The 27,008-nt window shown below is 42.2% G+C and overlaps 1 protein-coding gene across 2 annotated transcripts; it reads left to right on the forward strand.

Moving 5' to 3' along the window:
- On the forward strand, positions 1-26,429 carry LOC116381369 (disks large homolog 5-like). Of its 2 annotated transcripts, none has more exons than XM_031843463.1 (33): positions 1-709; positions 4,728-4,796; positions 5,562-5,730; positions 6,093-6,236; positions 7,822-8,005; positions 9,012-9,268; positions 9,677-9,989; positions 10,591-10,821; positions 11,446-11,630; positions 11,781-11,906; positions 12,144-12,276; positions 12,366-12,490; positions 12,664-12,839; positions 13,062-13,165; positions 13,681-13,773; positions 13,900-14,826; positions 14,927-15,050; positions 15,207-15,333; positions 15,798-15,919; positions 16,422-16,505; positions 16,601-16,760; positions 17,532-17,694; positions 17,781-17,914; positions 18,379-18,543; positions 19,058-19,241; positions 19,868-20,016; positions 20,277-20,447; positions 20,612-20,808; positions 21,218-21,361; positions 21,550-21,677; positions 22,039-22,148; positions 24,172-24,281; positions 25,343-26,429. In XM_031843463.1, the coding sequence occupies exons 1-33, from the start codon at positions 412-414 to the stop codon at positions 25,444-25,446; spliced, it is 5,910 nt and encodes a 1,969-aa protein (XP_031699323.1). In that variant the 5' UTR covers positions 1-411; the 3' UTR covers positions 25,447-26,429. The 2 variants fall into 2 exon arrangements, with proteins under 2 accessions (XP_031699323.1, XP_031699324.1); XM_031843464.1 differs by having other exon boundaries at positions 5,577-5,730.
- The last annotated feature ends 579 nt before the right edge of the window (positions 26,430-27,008 follow it).

The following is a 27,008-nucleotide window of genomic DNA, read 5'->3' on the forward strand; positions in this document are numbered from 1 at the left end:
CGGAGTTAGTAGGTTGACACAGGGAGAGAGAGGGAGGCTCTTGAAGAGTTTTTATTTTTTTTTACACTTTTCAACAGAACTTGATTTCAGGACGACAATGTCTTCGCAACGTGTGCGGAGCGGAACTTAAAAAAAGGCAGAGGCGTCCTTTTTTTGGTCGGGAAGGACGGAGCTTCGGTTGGGAAAATGTGTTGTCATCTTCGCGCAGTCAACAGCCTTGGGCAACAAATATGGCTACTTCTTGTGTATCCTTCAATTCGGGTTGAAAACCGTCCCGACTGGGTCGAGTGGGATAGTTTCGGCGAGTTACGACAGTAGTGCGAAGTGAAGTTTGACTACCAGCAACGTAAAGCCGCTGGGGTTTGTCCCGAAGCTGATTTTTGGTTGAACCCGAAGCGGAGCGATACAGAGATGGAGCCCAAGCATAAAGAGTTGTTGGAGAAATGTTACCAGAACTTGGTGGAGTCGATAACAGACGCGGACCGAGTTGTGGATGTTTTGGCTCACTGCAGGACCCTCAGCCAGTCTGAACGCTACGAGCTGGGACACAACTGCTCCACCAACTCGGAAAAAGTGGACCTTCTCCTGAAGATACTCATAAGCAAGGACAGAGACCATTTCGCAGAGTTTTGCACGGCCCTGGAGAAGACGCACCCTCACCTGCACGCTGTGCTGCTGAATGGCACCGGACCAGTGGATCACACGACTGGTAAGAAGCAGAATATCTTGACGCAGTGCATTGTCGTGCTTAACGAAAGGGCATTTAACAAAAAAAAAGTAGATTAGTAAGGAAGCATGTGTAGCTTTTATGTGTGGTGTGTTTAGATGACTTGTGTCCTTTTTTTTATTTTTATTTTGGGAATGGTCCAGCCTGGTTTCGATCCTGCTCTGGCCATGATCTAACTGCCATTAGGGGTATTGACCATATGACAACTTGATGAAGGGCATGGCTTTTCCTTTGGGCAATAAAGAGAGAGAGAGAGGGGGCTTCACTATCATGTGACCTGATGCTTATTTACACTCTCACTACTGTGCTTGTTTCCTTTGCCATGTCACTAAAAGCATAGCCTGCCAGCCCTTTGTGAAAGTATTTAATGGACCTAAAAAGACTCAAACAATCAATGTAGTGACAGCAGAACTGCCTCAAGTTGTGTGTGTGAGAATCAATAACCCACTGTGAAAGTCAAATGAATGAGTGAAGAATTAAATATGTGTTGATGCACACAATAACTTACTGTAGAGTGAGAACACAAAGTGTAGATTTTTTTTCGTCCAAAACTAACAACTAACTGCAACTAACAATACATTTTATTATCTATGTATTACTTATTTTATTATTTTAATGATGTCTGGTCTATAAAATGCCAGAAGATATACTAGTATTAAAAACTCATCACAAGTCCCAGAGTTGATGTGCTCAAATTGCTTGTCGGGCTGCAACTAACAATAATTTTCATTAGCAATTTAGTCTGCTGATTAATTTCATGATTTAATCGTTTGCTTTATATGTGAGGAATACTGAAAAAAATGTATTTACAATATTTTTTTAATGCATGCACAATTGCACACAGGTATAGTTCTTATTCAGCACATCTGCTGCACATTTTGCATTTCAAAAGCAAGATTTGCATTGCTAGTTAGTTTATTCACACATTGCGTTTGTACTCGGCGAGTTATTAATTATGCATTTATTCTGTTATTATTTATGAGAGCACTGTAGCTGCAGAGTGAGTCTATTTTTCTAAGCTTTTACGTTTTTGCGCTGCATTTCACGCCCGTGCACCGAGTCTGAAGTACTGATAGGCTTTCTGCTGCTGTAGAGGGTTGCGTACATGAACATGATTTGGGCTGCTCTGCGTAGTCTGCAGCTCCCTGTTGGTAGTCACACAGGACACAAATGGGCTGAGCTGCTTTTTGCTACTGGGCAGACAGGTTCCTCCACTGCACAGCCAAAAAACAGTAGCTAGTTACAGCCTATGTGTTCACAGCTGGCTGATCTAGCTGCTCCCCAGTTACCTAGAGTCCCAGAGGGTGAGAGAGCTAGATCATCTTTTGAAATCAAAACAATGTTAATGAGTGAGAGCTTCGTTAGGTAGCCCCAGCAGGCACTCTAAAATACACTAACAACAGAGAGGCTGAATGTAGCCCAATGACATGAGCTGTAAGATTTCCACTGTGATGTGAATATTGTTTGTTTTCAATAAACCGATGTCTTGTAGTTTTATACAACTATAGCTTCAGGGCTGGAAACCTTTTTGTTTACAGATTGTTCTCACCTTTTCTGGAGGAACAATAACATGACGGCATCAAATCATAAGGGTGTGTATCACGGCTGACGTCTTCACTTCGCTGCAAAATAAGACTGGCTGTGAAAGAGTACGAGAGTTCAAATCTCTTTATACAAGAGTCTGCAGCCACGCTAGCGACTCTGGGGTTGTAATTTTCATGTTATGGAAATCCAAACTGTGAAAAACCAAAGTTTGACTTGATAATGGAGCTGGTTGAAAGTCAGGAAGTTCACAGAGATAATTAATGTCTGCACCAGATTCCACTTTCGTTGCTGTTGAGACATTTCACTCTGAACCACAACGATCAATTATCTCTGCACCAAACTTCATCGCAATGCAATAGTTGTTCAGCGAGAGTCTAATTTTACACACTAAGGTCTGTTTACAGGTCTTGTGGCGCACTACTGCATATGTGAAAACTGTTGTATCATGTCTCCTGTGGCTCCAGAGGGAGTTGCATGAAATCTGACAAACTGCCCCACAGACATTTCTTTAAAACATTACAGTAGGAAAAGCACAGGTGTGAATGATAGCTGAGTTATGTGCAATGTAAATAATTAATTTGCATGTGAACATCGGGTTAATATAACTTCAGAAATGTAACACTAGAGGCTTGTTTATCTTTCCTTGAATCACCCCCGACATGAATTCACATATTTTATGACTTCCTGAAAATAGATGCCAGAAGGACACTTGTTGTTGGATTAATACAGAAGGAAGCGTGACCTCGTGGACTAGCACAATTTTAACAAGGAAGAAAACTTCCTGTAGAGCTGTTAGGCACAGATGTAATTTTTAGATAATATCAGCTCTCTGTGCTCCTGTTTTCCGCTTTGAGATGACTGTTTTAACATAGGTCAGAATATGCACAGAGTTTGCTGTGACTTTAAGACAAGAGATCAACTTAGATGAGATACTTGGGTGGTGAGGGTCGGACCGCAGCGAGGTCCCTGAGTCACATGACTTCCACACGGGCAGAAGAAGTGAGTGAGCTATGACACAGTGAACCTTGCCCATTGAGACACTGTCTGCTCCAACAGAGTCATGGGAAATTTAAGCTAGAGGGAGAACAAAGGGAGCTTGATCCATGGGATGCCACGGATCCTGAGGCACATCAGTTCTTTTTTTTTTTTTTTTTTTTTTTTTTTCTTTCAATCCTTTGCTGGGAAAAAGAGGGGTGAGCCATGTTAGCCGGGCTCCTTCCAGTCTTAATCAAACTCCAAGTCTCCTTTAGCTAGTGGGAACTCATCCTGCCAGGGATTGATTTAGAGTACTGCGACGTGGGTAAATAGAGTCGTTTGTCATGCTCCCGCTCCCAGTCGAGCGCTAGACTCTACATCAGGGGTGGAAGTTGCTGATTTAACTAAACTGTAAGCTGCTCCTCCCACAGCCAACTCAGATCTCAGTAAATGTCCACTGCTGGCTGTTTGATCACATGTGCAGTCTATTAAATCTTTTTTTCTGACGCACTTAAAAGGTGGAGAATGTGTGGAGGTGCTTACTAGATCCACATTTGATGAAAGGAGCACAAAAGGAACAGTTGGGAGTCAACAAAACATTAATATACTACAATGTTGATGATCTATTCATTGTTTAAGTTGATCAAACATTTTGGTTTCATCCGCTAAAATTTGAGGATTTACTGTTTTCTTCACTTTTTGGTTCTGGAAAATTGTGATGGGTTATTTATACTGTTTTCTGACATTTTATAGTTTAAATTATGTGTAAAATTTCAAACTCTAGCACAATCAATGCTGGATTTGTTTTGCAGCCGATACCAATATTTGAGACTTCCAATAACATTACATCATCAATGGGCTTTTTAAAATTTGTTTTATACATGAACACTTAACATACATGTTATGATAGATTATTTGTAGTGACTTTAATTTAATAATCGCAAAAAATAATCTGAGTGACATTTTTTATTTATTTTTTGCTTGTCTTTTCAGGAATTACTTTTTCTTTTCTTCAAATAACATGATCTTCTCCATAATACTTACTGACAGAGTTGTACTGAGGCTTCCTTTCTGTACAGTGAATTATGAATCACTGTCGGCTATGAAAGAAGGGGCTTTCACAGGGGGGACGTTGTGATGTTGTCAGATGAGATAAAAGGAGAAGCTCTGAGGCTGCAGCCTCTTTGGGGCCCTGGCTAGTCGGTATTCAAGCTCTCTGCCCAACTGATAATTAGCCACACTCTGCTGTCAGCCCACAGCGCCGTCATCCGAAGTTGGGGAAAGTCCCACCTTATTATGCCTCCAGCCGGCCTTTTTTTTTTTTTTTTTTTTTTTTCTTCAGTAAAGGCCCCCCGAATGTAACCCAAGCTCCACAGCCTCCTCGCTGTACCACACAATGCTGGAGATAATCATCTGACTATAATGCAGACACGGTCAAGTACACTCGCAACTGACTTTAATGTTTTGTTTTGCCTTGCAGGCTCCACTTACAGCATCTTGTCCACCATGCCGTCTGACTCGGAAAGCAGCAGCTCTCTCAGCAGCTTAGGTGAGTGTGGTGCTCATGGTGGTTCAGGGGTAGAAATGCCAGAAAGAAAAACATCATCTTCCTGCGGGGGAGAAAAAAAATAAGGATGTTTTATGGTTTGTGAGAGAGTTTTTGTCAAAGAGTAGTCGGTCATTGCTGCCTGTTTAGACGCTGAGCACATACAAGTGATTACACAGATGTGAGAAGGATTTAGAAAACCTCTATATACACACACACACACAGAGACTTGTTATATTTAGTCATTCTCTGAGGGAGAGAGGATTTGACTGGTCAATGCCACCGAAAGGGAAACAGAGCTTTGATTTGTATCAGTGGAGGGATTTCTGTGAAATGTATTTATAAGTCCTGAGGTTAATGAGTACAACAATGAGGGAGAATTTTGGCTGCAATGATTAAAAATAATAAAGTAAGATAAGGTGTGTGGGTGGGTGGGGTTTTGGTCCAGTAGCTGCAACAAAGAGCTATTGCTTGTGATTAGTTAATATTTACACAAAGTACGTTCAGTCCGAGGATCTCGAGTCTTGCCAGTAAACTAGTCTTTTTCATTTTGTTTTTCGAGCCTGCACGTTTTCAGTAAAAACTCAAAAGAGAAAGAACATGGACTATAGTTTTGTGAAAGCAGTTTGTGTGACGCCAGTTGTGTGTACACTTTAATCTATTCGCTTGATTGCGCGTTGAAGAGAAACATATGGAGCTGCACAAAAGCCCCCATCGTTTGAGCTTTACAAATGCCACATGCCACGAGTGACATGCTGACTCACGCAGGTACGCCCGGTCAAGCCTCCTCCCCTCCGCCCGCCCACATGGACAGCCACCAGGTCAACGAGAAGATGGAGACGGTTCTGTTCCAGCTGAGACACGTGACCCGTGAGAGGGACGAACTGCGCAAACGTCTGGCTCTCTCGTCACCCGGAACCACCTTCGATGACTGCAGGTACTGTTCTGATCTCATGCACCTCACTGCCTGTTTTCCAAAACAAACATTGACAGAAAAGCGCAGTGATCCTTAGTATACCTGCACTCTGTGAATAGAGGCATTTTGCCTAGTTCAGCTTTTTGAAAGCAACAAAGAGACAAGTGAAGTAAGATCTTATGTAACGCAAAGTTGTTTTAAGATGTGCTCAACTCTTTAAAACAAGAGGGTAGCATAGAATTTTAATGATGCCTCTATTCCCTTGTGTTCCCATGAGCACAAAGTTTGTATGATGCTTCTCTCATCCTTTCATGTGGCGTCTTAAAAATCGTGATGCATTCAAATCGAGTTTTGTCTCCCTTCTTTCCCTCTCCGTGAAATAGACCAAACTCAAAAGCGGGTCATGACTACGAGCGTCTGAAGCTGCAGTGCATGAAAGCGATGGCAGACCTGCAATCCCTGCAGAACCAGCACAGCACCACCCTGAAGAGGTGCGAGGAGGCTGTGAAGAAAGTAGACTTCTACCAGTAAGTGGAAAGCCCTACTACAGGGCCTTTCTGTTAATTTTTCAACAGCCGGAGCATTTGTGCTCTATGCATTCACGCTCAGCCTGCAGGGTTTTAGCTGGTATTCAGTTCTCCCTCTGACATATTCGCAACAGATTGCGTTGAACAGATTTTACTTCTGCGAGAGTAATCGGGATGAAGCCTTTATGAGTTGAGCCATGAAAAAAATCCTCACAGCCCCTCATCAATTTCATTTAATCTTTGTGATTGTTTAAAAAAACAAAGAAAAGACAGTTTTTATTGTCTTCTCAGCAGCTTAAATCCTGAGTCGTCATTTCAAACCAAAGGTAGAGAGCAGAGACTGAATTACTTCCCCGTAGGCAATACCCCCTTCTTGAAAAGTTCGTGCCAAAGCATTCTCTGTAATCATCATCATCTGAACCCTGTGTGGCATGGCACGGCATCCGTGCCATGAGGATAATGCTACCAGCACAGCATTTGTTGACCTGTGAAATAAGCCGTGCCGAGTCGATGTGAAAGGGAGGCTGGTCCACTTGTGTGATTTAATGATGCCATACTGTCTCCAAAGTGTAGGGAGCCAACATCTGGCCCCTAAATGCAAACCAGCAGAGGACAGATTATTGCCATTTTAAGCCGCTCCTTCTGGGCCCTGTTTGCACATCAGAGAAAGTCTGTATTCATTACTGTCCTTTCCGCCTCTGCACTTATCCATTCACACTAAACACATTGTACTAATATCAATAAGTCCCTTCACACATACTGTAGGCTAGCATTGGCACTCAGTAATTCTGGAGGATACGATGTCTGTACTGTTACCAGTTAAACGGTGTCTGCACTGTTTATACTAGCATACAACTAATTGGCATGTCTCTATAAGTTGCCTGAAATCGTTTGATATTACGGTAACAGTCAATATTGACCATGGAACTATTTTACCTAAATACCTAAGTGAGGTCCTAAATAATGCATAACAACCAGGGTGCATCAGGGAGTAGCTTTAGACTACAAACGGCTCCCTAGAAACCCAGAGTGTCTATGGTTGTAGCCAGTGTTTTTCATTTATCATCAGATTTTCAATTAAGGTGGGAAATAAAGCAGGTAATGAGCAGCAGTCATCAAAAGACACGTAACTTCAAGTCAATATCTTGGCATGAATGTGAGCAGAACAAGGGAAAGGGAGTGTTGCTAAAATGATTAGTTAATTGAAAGGAAATAACCATAATGACAAGCAATTTGTATAATTATTTAATCATTTGAGTAGGTTATCAAAATTAAAATGCCACCATTCCAGTTCCAGCTCTTCTAAAGTGCTGTTTTTACATCACCTTGGATGTGCTGGGCATTTTTCTATTTACTTTTTTTTTTTTTTTTTTTTTTTTTTTTTTGAGACATTCTGTAGAGCAAACAATGCATCTAAAAAAAATCCTATTATATGCAAAATAACCATTAGTTGAGTATTTGTTGGTCTGTGTCTCATAAGGCATAAATCCTATTATTTTATTTTTTTTGGTGCTGTAATGCTGATTTTTAAAACACGGCTCGCAGTGCCCACGGCCTGATGCTACTAGCTGTGGTCTCTCCTCAGTACGCTGCACAGCCGTCTGGTGAGCGAGCAGGCCCAGCTGAAAGAGGAGCTGGAGGCGGTGAGACAGGACAACATCCAGCTGGTCAGGGAGCACAACCACGTGAAGCAGGCCTGCGAGGAGCTGAGGAGGCTGCATGACGACGACCAGAGAGAGGTGGCTGAAATGAGGCTGCTGCACCAGCAGGTACATATGATGTGCATACACTCATTTCAATCCCTGACTGCCCTTGAGATTCAATCATTTGGATCTTGACATTTGAGACAGAAATCAATGAGTTTCTCTCCCGCTGACCAAGACGACGTCATTCAGAGAAACGGGGTCAGACATACTCGTACTCCATCGATCAAAACATTCTTTCAAATCAGACAAATGACTTAACGTGCATCTTTTACTGTTTCACCGTCGGACATATTGTCTGACTGCAGTCAGAAGGCCAGATCATTAAATATAACCATCGGGGGGGGAGTGTCTTGCATGGCTCTTTGATAGCACGGATACATGCCTCCTTAACCTCAGAGCTCATGTCATCATTAGGTAAACTAATGTTCAGCGTCAAGTATCTCGGTGATGTCAGTCCAAAGTCAACCTTTTATTGTGTAATGTTTAGATGCCAGTCACGTAAAAGCTATCTGGACGTGTATGTGTAGGACTTAGATTAGAGGTAGGCCTGGTCTGGACCAAATGATGCAGTGTTGCTTTTAAGTTTGAGAGCAAAACAAGGGATGTAAACATGATATCATATTGACCTACAGGCTTCTCAGTCATTGAGCAGTCTTCTGATGAATCAGGCAAAGTCCTGCAGTCTAGTGCTGATATGCTTGTGTGTGTATACATGGTTACCGAATTATCCCGCCTAGTTATATAGATTGCTTCCTGTCGCCTAGACAGTGTAGCGTTAACAAAGGTCCCCGACTGAACTTTGGACATTGTAGTTATGTTAACCACTATACCACCAGAACGGCCCGTAATGGCTTCCTTGACTGTTGCTGTGATCAGCACGTGGATTGAATAAATGCACACATAATAGTTAGCTTATGAATTTACGCTACTATCAAATATCTTCTCTCCTTGGTCTTAGTGCAGTTGTTTGGTAGCTAGCTTTCAGAACAGACTAAACAAACAGAACCAAACAGGCAAATGTCCCATTGTACCCCTCTAATTCAGTACGAATGAATGATGTCATTTCCAGGTGATGAGAGAGGGGTCATCTGATGTACTCGGCAAGCTTTATGACACAACTGTTGACAAGTTGGAGTCCGTGAAGAGCGACTACGAGGCTCTGAGGAAGCGCTACAACGACATGACAGCCGGTCACAACGCAGACCTCAGTCGTCTGGACCAGGCTGAGGAGGAGAACCACCAGCTGCAGAAACAGCTGGATATGCTGCTGAAGCAGAGAGATGCTGCCATCCACTATCAGCAGCAGTACTCCTCGTCTATAAGAAGGTAAAGCCGGAAATATCAGACACACACAACCAGCAGCTCTTGGAGCTGCGCGCGCACACACACTAAGCAGCTGTAAAAAGTCTAATGATTAACAGCGGTTGCAGCAAACTTTGCTTTAAACTCAGTATTTGAGCCAAGGTCAGATCTGCACAGTGCTTAAAACATTCTTAATCCAAGGCAGATGAAGCTTTGCCGTTGGGCAGATGCTTTCCCATTTTAACTTTTCATTTATGATGAGATTGCAAGCTTGATCACTTGCTGTTTTGTGCCTGTCTTTGTTTCTAGTAGTTTCGTTTTAACTTGTGTTTTTTTTAATTTTTTTTAGCACAACTCAGAAAATGTACAAATGCAAAGGGTGACTATTTATACAGAGCAGTAAAACCCATTTTCATTCCCAATGTGGTGCAGGTTTGACAACACACAGCAAGAACTGTCCAAAGCCACAGCCCAGAACAAGGAGCTGCAGCGAGAGATGGACCGGCTGCAGTCGGAGGCGACCCGTCAGAAGACCCAGCAGCTCAAGGCGGTGAAGGACAGCGAGAAATACAGGGAGGAGCGGGACTCTGTGATCAACGAGTACCGCCTGATCATGAGCGAGCGAGATCAGGTGATCAAAGAGGTGGACAGGCTTCAGACTGGGCTGGAGATGGCAGAGGCGAAGCTGAAGAACACTTCCTCAGAGAGACGGGTGGCCAGCGAAGAGCTAGAGGCTCTCCGACAGGTAACGGCCGAATCAAAGGGTCCGTAGATTTAAATTTGTTGTTGAATCATATCTGCGTAACGCATTCATTTCATGATGATTGCTTCAAATTTCCAAGGGTACTTAATGAAGAATGACGTATTGCATGGTCGATTGTTGTTAAGCTGGTCATAGCTGCGGTCATCATTCATTTTGGCAACACCGGAGATTATTTAGGCTAGCCGAATAGCAATCATGTGTCTTCATCGGTATTGAAAGGCTACAGTCCAGTACGAGTCATCAAGCCAATAATGAAAACTCAAAACAAACGCAACAAATTGACCTCTTTAAGAAAAAGAATAAAACCTCTTTTGTCATCCTCAGGTTTTCACCTAATAGGAAATCTGTTAGTAGCACCTCTTTTGTTCAGTAAGATAAGATTTTATTGATCGAGTTCCACAGCTGCACAAGAACCAGGACAAAGAAGTAGGTAAACATAAGTAAGAGGAACAATACAAAGTAGAACTACATTAGAAGAAGAAAAAAACACTTCATGTATCGACGTGACTTCAGAAAGTTTGGAGTTTTTACTCCCTTTTGATCGCTATCGTCCACTTGTGATATGATTTTGTGCTATTTCAAGGAGCTGGCCTCAGCACTGGTGGACAGGGACCGGGCCATCTGTGAAAAGAACGAGCTGCTGGAGAAATACTGCCTCGAAGTGAAGGACAAGGCCGAGGCCCAGGAAGAGCTGAGCCAGGCCTGCAAGGACATGGAGACGGTGCGCGAGGAGAGGGACGTGGCCCGCAAGGAGAGGACGGAGGCCATCGTCCAGAGGGACCAGCTGCTGCGAGAGTATTACCAGGCCAGACAGGTAGCCAGACAGACGGGAGATTTATCATTACAAATGGAGGGATTGATTTATCCCCCTGGCAATAATCCCTTCATCCCATCTAATATAGTCGTCGTAAATGGGTTTTTTTCCCCGCAGCTGGCAGGTTTCCACACACCGATTTTATTGAGAAACTGTGCATCACCCATCACACTTGGTTGCAGTGTGATCAGATTAATTGCAATGAAAGTCCTGAGATTCCTGCATTAGGAAATTACCAACAATTCCAGGAAAAAGGCTCCTCCTCGAAGTGCACAAGAGAGCTGCACTGCATCAGAAATAGATAATTAAGCCAAACCGTACAATAGAGTCTCATGAATTCATTTAGCTGTGGACTTAATTAATGCTCTCACTATACTTGGCAGCCTCCCTGCTGTATAGTTATTTAGAGCAGTGCAAATGTCGGGATGAAAACATCCTCAACTGGAGCAAAAAATATTTGTGCTGGGAAAAAGTATGAAGTTTTACAAACTGTAAAATGATCAAATCTACTTTTAAAATGTGTCTACACAGCTCAATATTAGATGTAAAGCATCCTGCCGCTCACATCCTGTGTACAGTCCTACATCGACTTTCATCAATGTACATGTCCTTCAACTCCTCCAGAAACAAGACTCTGCCACTCTGGACATGGAACGAGCCAGCAAGGAGATCGATATCCTGAGGAAGCAGTACGAGGCCATCTCTCAGGAGCTGAAAGAGGCCGTGCAAGAGGCCGAGGTAGCCAAGTGCCGACGAGACTGGGCTTTTCAGGAGAGGGACAAGATAGTGGCAGAGAGGGAGAGCATACGGTAAGTAACGGGTTCAGAAGATGCTTGTTTGATTTATGAAAATATGTCGCGTTTACGTTGCATATTAGTGAAGATTCTTAGACTCGGACCAAAATAAATTTGTCTACATTTGGTCTGTTGCTGATTTTTGTTGTTGTGTGCGTCTGTCAGCACGCTATGTGACAACCTGAGACGAGAGCGGGACAGAGCCGTGAGTGATCTGGCAGATGCTCTGAGGAATCTGGATGACACAAGGAAGCAGAAGAACGACGCTGCACGGGAACTCAAAGAACTAAAGTGAGTCATTCCTCCTCATTTCATGCACTATGTTTAGCTTTAAGCTTTGCATTTTATTATTCAAGTAACTACTGTTGTCAATTCATGAAGTTTCTACTTGTGTCAGAGTCGGTGCTCCTCTGGTTTTGGGGATCCATCATGATTTCATACCAGATCTTTTGCGCCACCCAGTGGAGGAAGTATGTCACTAAATGACTTCTAAAGGGGACTGTACTTATCATGTTATGTGCCCTGCAGAGAAAAGATGGAGGACCAGTTGGAAAAGGAAGCAAGGTTTCGTCAACTGATAGTTCACAGTTCACATGATTCAGCCATCGACACGGACTCGATGGAGTGGGAGACGGAAGTTGTAGAATTTGAGAAGCACAGAGTAAGAACCACTGTGTATTTACTGAAACACAAGAAGAGACTATGACAAGATTCACTTTTGCAAACTGTATTATGTGTTGTCATATTCAGGATATGGATTTGAAAGCGCTGGGGTTTGATATCGCTGAAGGGGTAAATGATCCTTATTTACCAGGAGATTGTGGCATATTTGTCAGTAAGGTGGATAAAGGAAGTATTGCTGAAGGAAGATTAAGGTAAATGTCTCACTGCTTTCCCGCTTCAGTAATTGCAGCAAATTATAGTTTTGGTTACGAAAAATGCAATGTTTATTTAGATAACATATTGTCTAAAGTAAGGAAATTGTTTTTATGTCCTTACTTTGTTTTGGTGACTTTCACTGACTATCACTGTGGTTCCTTCTGTGCAGGGTGAACGATTGGTTGTTGAAAATGAATGATGTGGACCTGACCAATAAGGATAGGAAACAGGTGATCAAAGCGGTGCTGAGCGGCGAGGGAGTGATCAATCTGGTGGTACGCAGAAGGAAGTCACTAGGAGGACGAATCATCACTCCGATCCAGATGAACCTGGCTGGACACACAGGTCCGCTTCAAGCTCCAATCAACAAATAAACTTTACCATTAAAATGCTTCTGTTAACATACAACTAATCACATTAAGTAGTTATTAATGGGGTTTTTTTTTTTTTTAATACTACGAATGTAATGGTGAAAGTGTTTTTTTTTTTTTTTTTTTATGTTTTTTGAAGATGGATAGAACTGTCTCATAGGTTTTATGATTGTTTTCGCTGTCTCTCACCTCTCAGACAGTGGCATCGGTCTGGAAAGTGGAGTGTTTGTTGCCACTTTGACTCCAGGCAGTCCAGCTGCCAGAGACTGTGCTCTTACTGTTGGGGATCGACTGTTGGCTGTGAGTATGCTGTCAAACAACCTGTCAAGAGATGATGCCCATTTGATGCCATGTGGGCAGAGATGTTTGCCTCTTGTGCCCTCTACTGGCCACAGGCATATTCACTAATATACTAATTCTTTAAAGTTGACACAATATATTTATCTTCACAGTATTGGTAGTTGGTATACAGGAAACCTATGTATTTTACTGTTTTGTACCAGGAAAGGATACAAGGAGTTTGTCAATGAATGTCAATCAAACTAGAACATTGAATAGCTGTCAGACTTAGAAAAAGCAAAGTGTATGTTCAAGATGTTATTCTTCTCGTCCATCTAATCCAATAATCAAGCAGATTTCCTAGTATTCTGTCATCTTTGAGAATAGTTGGTGAAAGAAACGGAGTATTTTTACACACATACTTCAGCAAACTTTGTAATTCCCTCAACCATGCTTTGGCTAGTGTAATGATGGATACTATGTTGTATTTGAAGCTGTAACTACTGACATTTTTTTTCTGATCTTGTCCTCTACAGATCAATGGCATTGCACTTGATAACAAGTCGCTTTCTGAATGCGAGTCTCTGCTGAGAAACTGCCGTGATTCTCTCAGCATCTCCCTCGTGAAGGTGAAGTCTTCAGACCTATGCGCGCGCCCACACACACACACACACACTTGTATGCTTTTAATTTATTGTTATTGAAAAATAAAAGTAAAGTGAAATAAGCGTTACTTTACATCCCTTCCTCTACAGTTCCTACCACAGAGCTATTCTGGCCAATGTTTATTTGAAGGTTTGAGAGACTCAGAAAAGATCTCTCGGCTCCAGCCCTGTGAGATCCACGCCAGGATCTGCAGGAACTCCAAGCACAACTGCTCCACACAGACAGACATTTGCAGCTGTGACTTGGGCAGCAGAGGGGACGAAGCGTGTAAGGGTACAGGTGACTCTTTGGACAGCAGCAGCAACTCTCACTGCCACCACAAGCCTTTTTCCAACAGCTCCCTGCATTCCCGCTCCCTTTCCACCTCCCACAGTCCCTCAGAGCCCCACCCAGACTTCTGCTACAGGAGGCCGGAGCTCCACCATCGCCCCTTCACCTTCACCCCCGTGCTGTCTGACTGCAGCTCTCCCCAAACAGCTTTGGACCGAGTGCAAAGCTCATCAGCGAAGCCCGGTGGAGGCACGTGGCCTAAAGTCCTAACTGAAGCTTCTATTCCTGAGTGTGCCCCGCTCTCAATATACAAAAAGGTCAAACAGAGGAAGTCCATCTTTGAAGTGAACGCTTTCAGGAGGCCCGAAACGTCTCTTTCTCAGTTGCCCAAGCACTCGCCGCCGAGCTCAATATCTGAATCCGCTCAGAACCCTCCCACCCCGCCAGCCAGGAGCGACTCGTTCAGGTTCAAACATCGCCAGCAGAACAGCTCGGCATCCGACTCCACAATTACCACCAGCACTCCACCAACCACCCCGGCTCAGGCTACAAGCCCACAGGACCGTGGAGAGACGGGGGACCAGCTCTATTACATCAACGCTCCTCCAGGAGAGACCAAGAAACCTGCCGAGGAGGAGGGGCCTCGACACAGAGCGGAGGAGCGGCAGAAGAGGAGGTACCGGCCAAAATCGGCACCTGCACTGCGGCGAAATGTTACTCCATTATACATCCCTGCCCCCATGCAGGTAATTAAGATACTGTCCTTATCTGATCTGGCATTCTTGTTAATGTGTGTGTGGATTTCTATATTTTACAGATGAATTGATGAATGTTTGCTTCTTGCAGGTACAGAGTTTCTCCAACGACGAGCACTCCCCAGAGCCGATGGACTTGTTACGCTTCTCACCCATGCGTTCCAATCGGTACAGCATGACCTTTGTACCTCCCAGCTACGGCAGCGTCACGTCACGTAAGTCATTTGAACAACTTTGCCTGTTTTGCTTTTCGTAGGACGGTAATTTAATGTGACCATACCTTTTTTTTTTTTTTTCTTCTCATCACAAGGCTGACATGGTGACGCTTAGTCTGATCTTTATGTCAGATCCTGTTCTATGTGTTCCTCCAGACCCAGCACAGCGAGGTTTAGCCCCGTGTCCCGCAGTGACGGCTGTGATGAGGAACCCAGTGTACACCGCCTGGAGCCACGAGATCCAGACCAACAACTGTCCTCCAGCTCCCAGCTCACACACAAGGTGTTAACATCTGCCTGTTTTTTTTTATTTATTTTTTTTTTTATTTTCCACACTTTGTCACAGCAGACATTTTGACTTGTAATAGAAGATATTGTGACATGCCACAATGTTATTAGTAATGCCTGGGTTTTTCCTACTGTGTTCTTTATTATAAATGAATATCTTTGGGTTTTGGACTGCCGGTTGGAAAAAACAGGACATTTGAGGACACTCCCTTGGGCTCTGGGAACATGTAACAATACTTTTTTTTTTTTTTTTTTTTTTTTTTTGACAATTTGATACTGAAAGTACTTTTTTCACATTCAGCATTGATTTACTAATTCCTCTGGTGTGCTTTTATTTAACCAAACCAGAGTTTCCTCTGCCCCAGATCTCTTAAACAGGCATGTAGTGAATGACATCTTGCTCTGAGTTGAATGATTGACCGAGGGAGGACTTACTGAGGCCTTTTTCTCCACTTTTAGCCCCCAGCATCAAGGTTGCCTCAGCCTGGACCTCGGCCACAAGCGCACTGGAGACTTGACTGAGACGAGCTGCAGCCAACCACCACACAGCACCAACTCCCTGCCCTCCAGTGCCAGACTGGGTACGAATGCAGTCCTAGTTTTAGGCAAATCATTACTTGTATAATACGTCCTGTAAATACACTGTTATATATTTGCATGTTTAATGGTCAGTACACTCAAATTACACTTTTTAAGATTTTTAATCAGTGGAGACTATCCTCACTAAAGAAATGACTCTGAAAAAGGGTAGCAGGATTGCTGTACATCACACAGGAAAGGCTCCCCATATTTTAAGAGTTAAGATGTCATCGAGCAACTAAACTGACTGTGAGCTGTACTGCACTCTGTCTGACTCAGCTCAGGAGAGACAGTGACTGATCGGCCACATCATACATTATCATTGTAGTCGTCCATCAGAGCAGTCTATTGCAGTGACGGGGAAAAAACGCTTGCGACCTTCACTAAGCAATATCCTGAGAGAAACCTTGCAATCTGCATGACTTGATAACCGCATAGACATTTTTTTTTATTTTCTGTTTCAGTGAACCTTTTAATGACTTTCTCTCTGTTTGCGGTGTTTAGCCTCCTGCAGTACTTTACAGTTTAAGGCAGAACGCATTAAGATCCCTCCAACTCGTTTTCCACGCTCCACTGGATCTGACAAAGGTACGACGGAGTTTTGCAGCTACATCGTCTGATAACGAGCATCACAGCAGTACACGTCAAGTCTGCATTCATACCTTTCTCCTCTGCCACTCCAGGCTCCCTCTCGCATTCGGAGTGCAGCAGCCCGACACCTCCAACGTCCCCCGTCAACTTGGAGACATCTTCTTTCACTAGCAGCCAATCGCAGAGCTCCATTTCCACCCAGCCCAGGATATCAGTCAGTCCTGCTCCCGTTGGTGACAGGCGGAAGGATGGGTAGGCCAGCCTCTTGTCAGGGCTGCATTATTCAGCAGAACATTACCTGTTTTCCACCATTTGTCTGTACTTCTGTCTGCCTCATTGTAATGAAGTGCTTGTGAAGCAGTAAACAACGCTGTGAGCCTCCATCCTCGTATCATTAGAACACCGACGCTCCATCTATCATTTTATCCTCATCTCTTTCCTCTCTGCTGCTGTTCATTGCAACCTGAAATGTTTCCCCCCTGCTTTGTGTGATTTCTCTCTTTCTTTCCTCTCTGCATCTCCTTCTTAGATTTGTCTCTTATGTCACTTCTTCTGTCAGACTTCCACTGGCAGTTAAGCCCAAGTTCTTCTCTTTAAGAAGTTTGAGGTTTGTCCTGTGCTGCTAGTAGCACATATAGTGCACTACCTGCAAGGCTGTGAGAGCACGGATATCAAGACCTACACACTGCAGATATATAATATAGCATTAGTTGTGATGTGTATGCCTTTTTAAGTAGTCAATTTTTTCTTTTCCTATTTATTCAGAATGCTGTTGTATGATTGCATGACTTTGGTTTCTGAAATGCACTTGGCATGTCCCACATAGCTACCATTTCTTATTAACTGAATGCTAGCAATGTACCTTAACGAAATCTTCAGAAGCAAAACAGAGTTAAGTTGCATAGAAATTATATTAAGTTCATATCATTCAGAGTTGCATGTTGCATCCTCCCTGCTGTCTTCATCGTTTCCCACAGATGTCGGTTGAAAAATGTAATCCCCTTTTTGTTTTTCTCCCTGAAGGCCCTACTTGGAGGAGCCACGCAATGTGACAGTACAGAAAGGAGCAGAACCACTGGGGATCTCCATTGTGAGTGGAGAGAACGGGGGAGTATTTGTGTCCAAAGTGACAGCAGGCAGCATCGCACACCAAGCTTGTTTAGAGTACGGAGACCAACTCCTCGAGGTACAGCAGCTACCGCACTTCGACTAGATATCTAGCTGTGGTTTACTGTTTTCTTTCTGTGTCTGATGAGTCACCTCTGTTTCCAGTTTAATGGAATCAACCTTCGCAATGCCAACGAGCAGCAGGCGCGGCTGGTGATCGGGCAGCAATGTGACACAGTCACCATTTTGGCTCAGTATAATCCTCACATGTTTCAGCTGGGCAACCACTCTCGTTCGGGGTAAGAAGGCGAGGAGGAAAGAACACCACAACAATCACTTACACAGATTGAGTGCATGCTTTTAAGGTCATCAAATGAACCATTCTGGCAAAAACAAAGCCTGTCAGTGCAGTGGCAGTGAAAGTTGTTCCAGTATAATGTGAGAACATGAATGGAATAGTTATGCTACTCTACAACCATTATTGGCACACTGTTCATAGCAAACACATTATAAGTCACTTCCAAACAGACAACATAATGAAGTGGCAATATAACAAATCGGATGAGATCAAGCGACAAATGCAAACATAACACAACAAGTTTATATTCAAAACAATGCAGTTAACACAATATATGCCACAACGTAACTACAGTCTATTTTGACTTTGACTTAATTTCCAACACTCAATGAATAGCTTTTTATTTATTTGAAGTAATTTTGTGTCGAGGGGTAAAGATTTTGACTCCACTTCTGTTGTCCTTAGTTCTCGTATGGAGTCGCTCAGCAACCAGCCGACGAACCGCGACAGCGGAGCCACCACCCCGGACAACCACTACACCGCAGACACTCTGAGTGAGCAGGACGAGGGCACCATTACGCCGCCGTCCAAACAGACGACTCCGGCCACCAGCCCTCACAGCTCCTTTAGGTAGGACTGGAAACTATTTCGGCTACCGCAGATGCAGCTATTTTCAGATTCGGTATACATTCCACTTGTGATAGTTTTATGCCTCTGCTCCGGAGACCGACGTGGCCACCTGTACATATGTACGTCCGTCCCATTGATGTGAAGCCATATCTCAGGAACACCTTGAATGAATTTCATCAAATTTGGAAATTGGCAAAGTACAATGTCACTGTGAACTCTCAAAACTCATTTTGGGCCATAACTCAAAAATTAATATGCTAGTTATGACAATTTCACACTAATGTTTAATAGCTAAAAATGATTAAGTGATATTTTGAATTGCAAGTTGACTGCTTGGCAGAGGCAAAAAAACAGGAGGCGGTAATCCTAGTTTCCCGTTTGTCTTGTGATGGGTGAAAATTGAATATTGCAGTAGCAAACAAATATAGGCTTTAAAGCTATTTGTAGGCGTTTTGGAGGTGGTATAGTGAAGGGACAGAGGCATTCAAAGCTTGACTATAAGGTTTTTCTTCAGGCTTCCTGGTTCCAGTACACGCCGGGCTGCAGAGCCTCGGCTGGTGAGGCTGAAGAGGATCCAGGTGGAGCTGGGAGTTCAGGTCTGTGGAGGAAACCTTTACGGCATCTTTGTGGAGAGTTTGGATGATGACAGTCCTGCTAAGAGTCCTGATGGCCTGCTGCCTGGAGACTTGATATTGGAGGTATGTGCCAAAAATAATTTTAATCAACCAAGAATGTCATGTGCACAATATAAATTACTTGGACATTAGACCCAATGAGGGACTAACAACCTCTGCATGCCCTGGTCTAGGAGTTCTGGCGTGGCTACCAACGTCGCAGCTCAATACATTTGAAGCCACACAGTATTTAGTCTCGCCGAATGAGCAATCCACCTCGTTGATCATTTGTTTGTTTGAGCTACCACCAAGCCAATCACTCCCTCTTCCTCCTCTCTCTAAAACAATGATCTAAAAGATGAGGAGAAAGGGTACAAGATTTTTAAAAGTATTGTTAGATACGAATGCTGTTGAAAGTGGAAATAAAGAAGCTCAACTTTTCCTAATTCATCAACTTTCTTGGTGGCTTTCCAGTTTGCATCTCCCAATGCAATGTTGGATGTGACGGCACCTGAGTCACTGTTGCTGAACAAAAGCACTCTATGGTTATACAAACAACTGCTCTATTTTAGCAGATTCAGTACAACTCTATAAATGTATTTTTTTCCTGCATTGTTTGGCTTGCTTTTATTGAAAATGATGAGTCACTCTGTGTTGGCAGCCAAGCTCGGTGTCCTTTTGTCAACTATGTAATTGATGTTTTCAAACAGTACAACGGTATCTCCATGAAGAACAAAACTAAAGAAGAGGGTTACCTGGAAATGTTGAAACCAGCTGAAACGATCACATTTAAAGTCCAGAACTGCGTCGACAACCTGTCTGCAATCAAAGAGTCCCCCGGAGACGGATTCTTCATAAGGTACTTCAACAGATCGTGAGAGTATTAGTAACATGATGTTTGACCTTACATAACGACCATAAATAATTTCTCATACCACGTTTTAAAGAGTTGTGCTTTGGGTCGAGACCTAATCTACGAAAGGGCTGAATCTTCAACGCAGAATCTTTCGACAAAGCTTTTTTTTATGTTCATAATCATCTGTGAATTTGTCTCTTGATGTCAGATCAGGTCAGAGGAATATATTCGTCATAACTGCTTCGTTGTTGATCTCTTGTCAGAGCACTTTATGAGCGGGTGGCAGAGGTAGAGCAGGAACTGAGCTTTAAGAAAGATGACATCCTGTATGTTGAAGATACACTCCCAAATGGCAATTTTGGCTACTGGATGGCCTGGCAACTTGACGAGAATGCACAGAGGTTGGAAAAGGGGCCGATTCCAAGTAAATACATGTAAGTCCAGCCTAAGGTTTCCTTTTACAAACTAGAGGTTGTGTAATTACTGCTGTCAAGGATGCCATTTTGACTTATCTAGGCCTTTGTATTTGAATGATCACTTGCATATTCATCAAGGGTAGGTCACAGTTGAGTTGACTGTGCTGATATATCTCCATAAGGATGGACCAGGAGTTCTACAGAAGACACGGTACGGCCGATATGAAAGACGACAACGGCACCAGCAAGACTCTGTCGGCCGCTGCGCGGAGATCCTTCTTCCGCCGCCGGCTGAAACACAAACGCAGCGGATCAAAGGACGGGAAGGATCTGCTGACTCTGGACGCCATAAGCATCGATTCTTTACCCATTACAGAAGGTGAGAAATCATCTACTGAAGCAGCTTTATGAGAGATGCACAAGTTTCACAAATTAAAGTACTCATTGTAAAGAAGCGACAAACTTTATTTTGCTGTTGGTTAAAAATCTTACATCTCCAGTTAATGGCTTCACGTTAGAATAACGTGAAGTGAAGAAAAAAGAATCTCCAGAACTTGACAACTCGCACCAAAACAATCTAGATTGGTAAATGTCTCTAAATATGTATTTTTGATATATATATAATTTTTTCCAGAATCATGACCAGATTGAAATATGTGGATGGATAATTCAAATGTCCTGTTATAGTGACTCCCGCTGGTTCAACATAACCTTTCCCAGGGCACACAAGTTCATAAGTGAGGTTATTGATTTTCTAATGAATAGTATTTCTGTATTGAACTGCTCAGACGGAGTCAGCCTGATGTACCAGAGGGTTCAGAGGGTGGAGTGCTCGTTCCCCAGACCGGTGCTGATCTTGGGTCCATTACTGGAGGCCAGTAAGGACATGTTGGTGAAGGAGGTTCCTGGCCAGTTCTGTCGCTGTCTGCCTGGTAAAGTCTGTTATTAGAGTTTATTTATTCATGAAGAATTTAACATGTCTGTCATTGTCATACTGCAGAGAAAGGTGTGACTAAGAGATGCATGGTTTAAAAATTTAAATAATAAAATCAACTTAACAAGTAGAGGGAACTAAATCTGTTTGAATTATAACAATTTTCAAAATTGTGTTTACTTTCAGAGATAATGAAGGCGTCTCAGCAGGCAATAGAGCGCGGAGTAAAGGATTGTGTGTTCATCGACTACAAACGGAGGAGCGGCCATTTTGATGTGACAACTGTAGCTTCAATAAAAGAGATCACAGAGAAGGTAAATTCATCTGTGTATCAAACTTCATACGAGGACCATCACTGTGACATTCTTTAGTTTTATAGCCGCTAAGTTTGTGCACTACTGTCTTTATAACCTCGGGCTGCAAATATGAGATGCGTCCATCTAGATCTAAATGTCTTTAACAACATACGTGTGCATCAGTATTCAAATGTAATATTTGTATATAATGCAATAAGGCTGCCATACTGCCGATTTGATCAAAATAAATCTGAAACCTTTGCGAAGTGTAAAACAAATATAAGTCATGTGGCATGTTTTTTTTGCAACATTGTGCTTTGAACCACACTCGCCACCTCCCATTTCTCATGCAGTCCTTTGCTGTCATTTTCTCTCATAGGACTGTCACTGTTTACTTGACATTGCACCTCACGCCATCGAGCGTCTTCACAGCGTTCACATCTACCCGATCGTCATATTCATTCGCTACAAAAATGCCAAGCAGATAAAGTGAGTAATCCCGTGACTTGGAAGATGTTTGTTTCAGTGCTTTTTTTGCTTTCTTATCTGAAGACCTATCGAGTCTATGTCAAGCGTGCCGTTATGTTTTGGTGCCACTGCTGTTTACCCAATTTCAGTTTCAAGTTCAGATCCTTCAGTGAGATCCTGAGTCTTTCATCCAAGGCTTTTGTTTCTGGAGGCTGTTTATGCTGAGAAAATGTGATTTCTTACAGAAATATATCCCCAATATAATATTAACTATGAATGCACACAAGTCGTCAACAAACACTGTAGTTGCTGTAGCATCTGACTTAATTCTTTGTTACTGTTAGCTTATTGGACATAATTAGGATTATTTGGCATAAGTTCTGTCCTTTCCCAGTCAAGAAGATGGATGTTAGAATGACTCAGCTACACATTTCTCCAGATGTTGTCAGTTCACCGTCCAGGAAATATAATTTTAGATTTCTCATTTTAATTTTCTTTCAATCAAAACAGGAAATTGACATCATGTTGCTTTCATAATCCTATTCATCTAGCAGACACAACAAAAAGAAATTGATCAACTTGATTTATTCACAGTGTCAGTAGATAGGATGATTGTGATATTTCATAGATCCATTTTTCATGGGGAGATTAATTCTGCTGAGGCGAACGGTTTGTGATGACTTTGTAACAAACATCTTAGCTGTCTCTCAAAGCAATACCAGTCACACTAATAATATTGCAACAAAAGGAACCAAATAGAATCATATTAACACATTATCTTTCTGACGAACACTGGGCATTATTGCTTTGCTCTATCGAGCTATCTTGTATTTGCTGCTGCAGATCCCCAATTTCTCCACAGGGATCCATTTGTTTATCAAATGTAATCTGATACCCTGAGACAGTAACTTGAATCTTTAATCTACCTTAAAGTTGGCTTCTCTCATAGTTGTATTACAAATGCATCCCATCAATGCTAATGTGACGTACAGGACGTAGGTTTACATATTGAACCTATACTGATGTTTGAGGGAACTAATTAACTTTGGAGTGAACAGGCGCACACGCATAACTACACAAATAAAGACACACTCTGGTCTGGTAGAAACGGGCTTTCTCGGCCACACCCACAAAACTATGAAGTGGTGCAGCGGGCAAACATGGTGGAGACTGATTCCTGCTAAGCTTTTGCTGTCATCAGCTGAGTGCCAGCTGTCCAGGAAGAGCTCTCGGGGCCTGTGGCTCCGCTTTGTGGCGTGGGCGGCTAATACACTCGCTTCCCCCGTCCACCGCAGCAGCACACAAACGCACATCCCACTGCCTGCCCGTGGCAGCGATTGATGGAAGCTTGAGCTTTTTCATATTTTTTTTTTTTTTTTTTTTTTTTTTTTTTAAATCGATCCTCTGGGAGGCAACAGCAGACCAATATGTTGACTGCATACTGAGTGCCACAGAGAGATGAGTGGGATTTTAAGTTGGTTCAGGGGCTCCCAGTGGATGGTGACTGGGTAGTCACTTGAATTCGTATTAGGACTGTGTGCAGATGTAAAGTGAACCAGTTGGTGAGAAGAGTTTGCAGTAGAGAGATCTCATTTATATCATACTTGCTGTAGGTTAAATATTTATTACTTATATTAGTTGTATAAAAGTAAATAAGGCAAATTTTCTTTAATTTATTCACTTACTTAAAATTGTGATATACACTGGATCAGTGTTTAGATGCATACACCTAAAATTGTATCCATATTAAACACAACTAGCACCTCAGCATGCAGTCATGTCCTACAGATGCATTCTGCAGTTGTTGCAGTGCAAATTGTTTGTGGTTTATATTCAGCTTGCAAGCACACAAGCTCAATAAATGGAAATGGAGATTTGTATGAGTGATTAGAGCAAACGGCTTCAAAGCGAAATAACAAGAACCTATTTTAAAAAAAAAATGTATTTACTGCTTTTGACAAACTGCGACTCCTTCCACAGCTTGGTATTGCGCCGTGTTATGATTTTCAAGAATGTTGACAGGCGCTGATGTTTGTCTCTTCAGAGAGCAGAAGGACCCTTTGTACCTGCGGGATAAACTCTCTCAGAAACATTCCAAGGAGCAGTATGAGGCGGCACAGAAAACAGAGCAGGAGTACAGCCGCTTCTTCACAGGTTGGTGGAAATCACTAGATTTTCTCTCTGATATACTGCAGAGAGCATAGATGCAGGAAATACAGTAATGACAATAAACATTTTGAGCTTATAGAGACTAAACAAGGTACTAAATGTGTATATGATAACCCTTTAAGGCAGAGTCTTCTACATAGAAAGGTGTATTTTACAGGAAAGCTCAGAATAAACAAATTCAGTTACAACAAGCTTTGCTAAAAAGTTTTTGATATTTTAATAAAGTTTTGTTTAATCAATGTGACTCTACAACAGCACTGGAGGTCATCTGAGCTTTTTGGAGCACAATATCTCTGTAGGTTTTCGCAGATCAGACACAAAGTTTTGGTATCTAGAGCAGCAGCCAGTCTGACACGCCCGACTGTCCAGCTGATTAATGACTCTATAAAAGAAGTAGATTTATGGGGAAGCGCTTTGGGAATGAACACATCCCCTCTAACAAGGAGAGGTGGCTGGCCAGCTTCTGCACACAAGAGAACTTGTAATTATCAGCAGTTATAAATTTGAACCGGTAGATGCCATGAAGTGTTACTGATCACATCCCTGTAGTCTAAAAGTCCTGAAATAATTTGGCTGTATAGTCCCGTTTGTCAAAGTACTGAAAAATAAAATTTTTCTTAAAATGTCTGTTTTTTTTAATGTGTATTTGAAAAACAGGTTGCATAAAGCAGTTTGTGGCTCCAGAGGGAGCTGTGGGAAATCTGATAAATTACTTCAAGTGATGTCACTTGAAACGGGGGGGGGGGGGGGGGGGGAGAGAGAGAACATTAGCTGCTTCAAGCATTACACACGCAAAAGAACTGTTGTGGGTTGAGTTGCATTGTGGGTAATGTAGGCACAAAGTTTCACAAGGAAGAAGGCTGCATGAAATATAAAAGTTGATATCCGTTTTCTTTATATTTATTTTTTTAACTGTCCATGATGTGCAGCGCTGTACAACGCTAAATCGGTGGAGTACTTTTTAAATCCAGAAAAAAAAATTTTTGAAGACTGAATTTTCAACACTTCTCATGTAAATATTTTTCCCCACCCTCACTGTGTTGCAGGCGTTGTCCAAGGAGGCAGCGTCGCCTTCATTTGCACTCAGATCATGACCATCGTGGAGCAGGAACAGAGTAAAGTCCTGTGGATTCCAGATGGAGCGCCGTAGAAATGTCACCCCCTCACCGGTCACCGCACATGACTCCAGAAACATTAGAGAAGATGTGATTTTTTTTTTTTTTTTTTTTTTTATTATTATTACGGGATACACAGTGAATCGGTACAGCTAAAAGACATTATGGTAAACTCCAATGCTTTTTCACATACAGCATTATTCTGCACTGATGATCATGTAATATTCCCACTACAATAGTTTTGTACTGTACTACAGATAGATTTGTTTACACTAGTACTTAATACTTGAATATTTTATTTTCTCTTACATCTAGTAGCACTCCTTTTAATCCCACTTTGTTCCATGAATATGTCGGACCACAGGAAGTCTGCATCGACGCAAACTGAAGACTTTATTCTTGAAGTGAAGATAAGAGTGGACCACTGTGTTCCCTTCTCTATATTTATACGTATTGTCCTGCAATGTAATTTATCTAATCAAAGATGTTGGTTATGAACCTTTTGTCATACAAATGTAGTTGTGTAGTTAATAGGAAGGATGATATTTTCCAATTAATGTCCTGCTTTCACACTGTTGCAGTCGTCTGTTCTATTTTTTTCTCTTTGCTAGCACCGTCTTTTCATTCATCATTTCAGCCCTAAAAATATTATTGTGCCAAGCTCAAAATATTTGCTCATCACCACCCATTGTTGGATTTATTAACACTACAACGTCCAGTATAAATCACACAGCAGGTATTTTCTTTACACCACGGTTTGTCCCAGTTTGTGTGTTCTACGGGTGTTGCCAATAGTGTTCATCTTTGTCAAGGGGATATTTTTTTAAGAAGGGCTATTTTATTTGTGGTTCATGGTTCGCTGTCAACTAAACACATTTACAAGCACGTCTTGTATTTTCAATACACGAAGTTGTCAACATTTCATGTTCAAGTTCGATGAATCACTCTAGGTCCTCTCCTAATGAAGGTTAATATTGCTATAAAATATTAAAAACGGAGTACAGTTAATGGAAAGCAAGTTGTCTGTGGTTTCCATTGAAATAGTTTGTTTACTCATCTGGTAATTTGAATCTGCAGCGTTAATAGATATTGTTACCTTTTTGTGCAAGATGATTCACAAAACAGTCAAGAAAAAATGCCACAAGTTGGACCTCAACAATCTTCACTTGTCCACCAGGGAGAGTAAACCACCACTGTAGGTGAGAAATGGTAAGATGTCCTTTCGTCACTTTTCATTCCCCACGTTATCATTGCTGTCTACTCTAGAGAAATACTCCAATTCACTGAGTTTAATAACTATTCGGTCGATATGGTTACACATTGTTTTAAGTGAAAAAGATGTGATGCTTTTTTTTTTTTTTTTTAATTTTACTATAAAATCAGAAATGTGTTGGAGATGCTGCTGTCATCAAGTAGCGTCATAAATAACTACTTGGAGGAAGTTTTTTTTTAAAAATTTATATTAAATAAAGCCTTAATCCACAGAGATGCGTAATCAAAGCTCAACATCCTCGGCTACTTTTTCCAATATAAATATTTGTTATCGGTTTCCCACGAATGCAAATCCTATAATTTAGAGTATAGTTAAAGTATTGAG

Source organism: Anarrhichthys ocellatus, unplaced genomic scaffold, assembly GCF_004355925.1.
Source record: "Anarrhichthys ocellatus isolate YVR2014 unplaced genomic scaffold, GSC_Weel_1.0 scaffold4, whole genome shotgun sequence".
Taxonomy (NCBI): Eukaryota; Metazoa; Chordata; class Actinopteri; order Perciformes; family Anarhichadidae; genus Anarrhichthys; species Anarrhichthys ocellatus.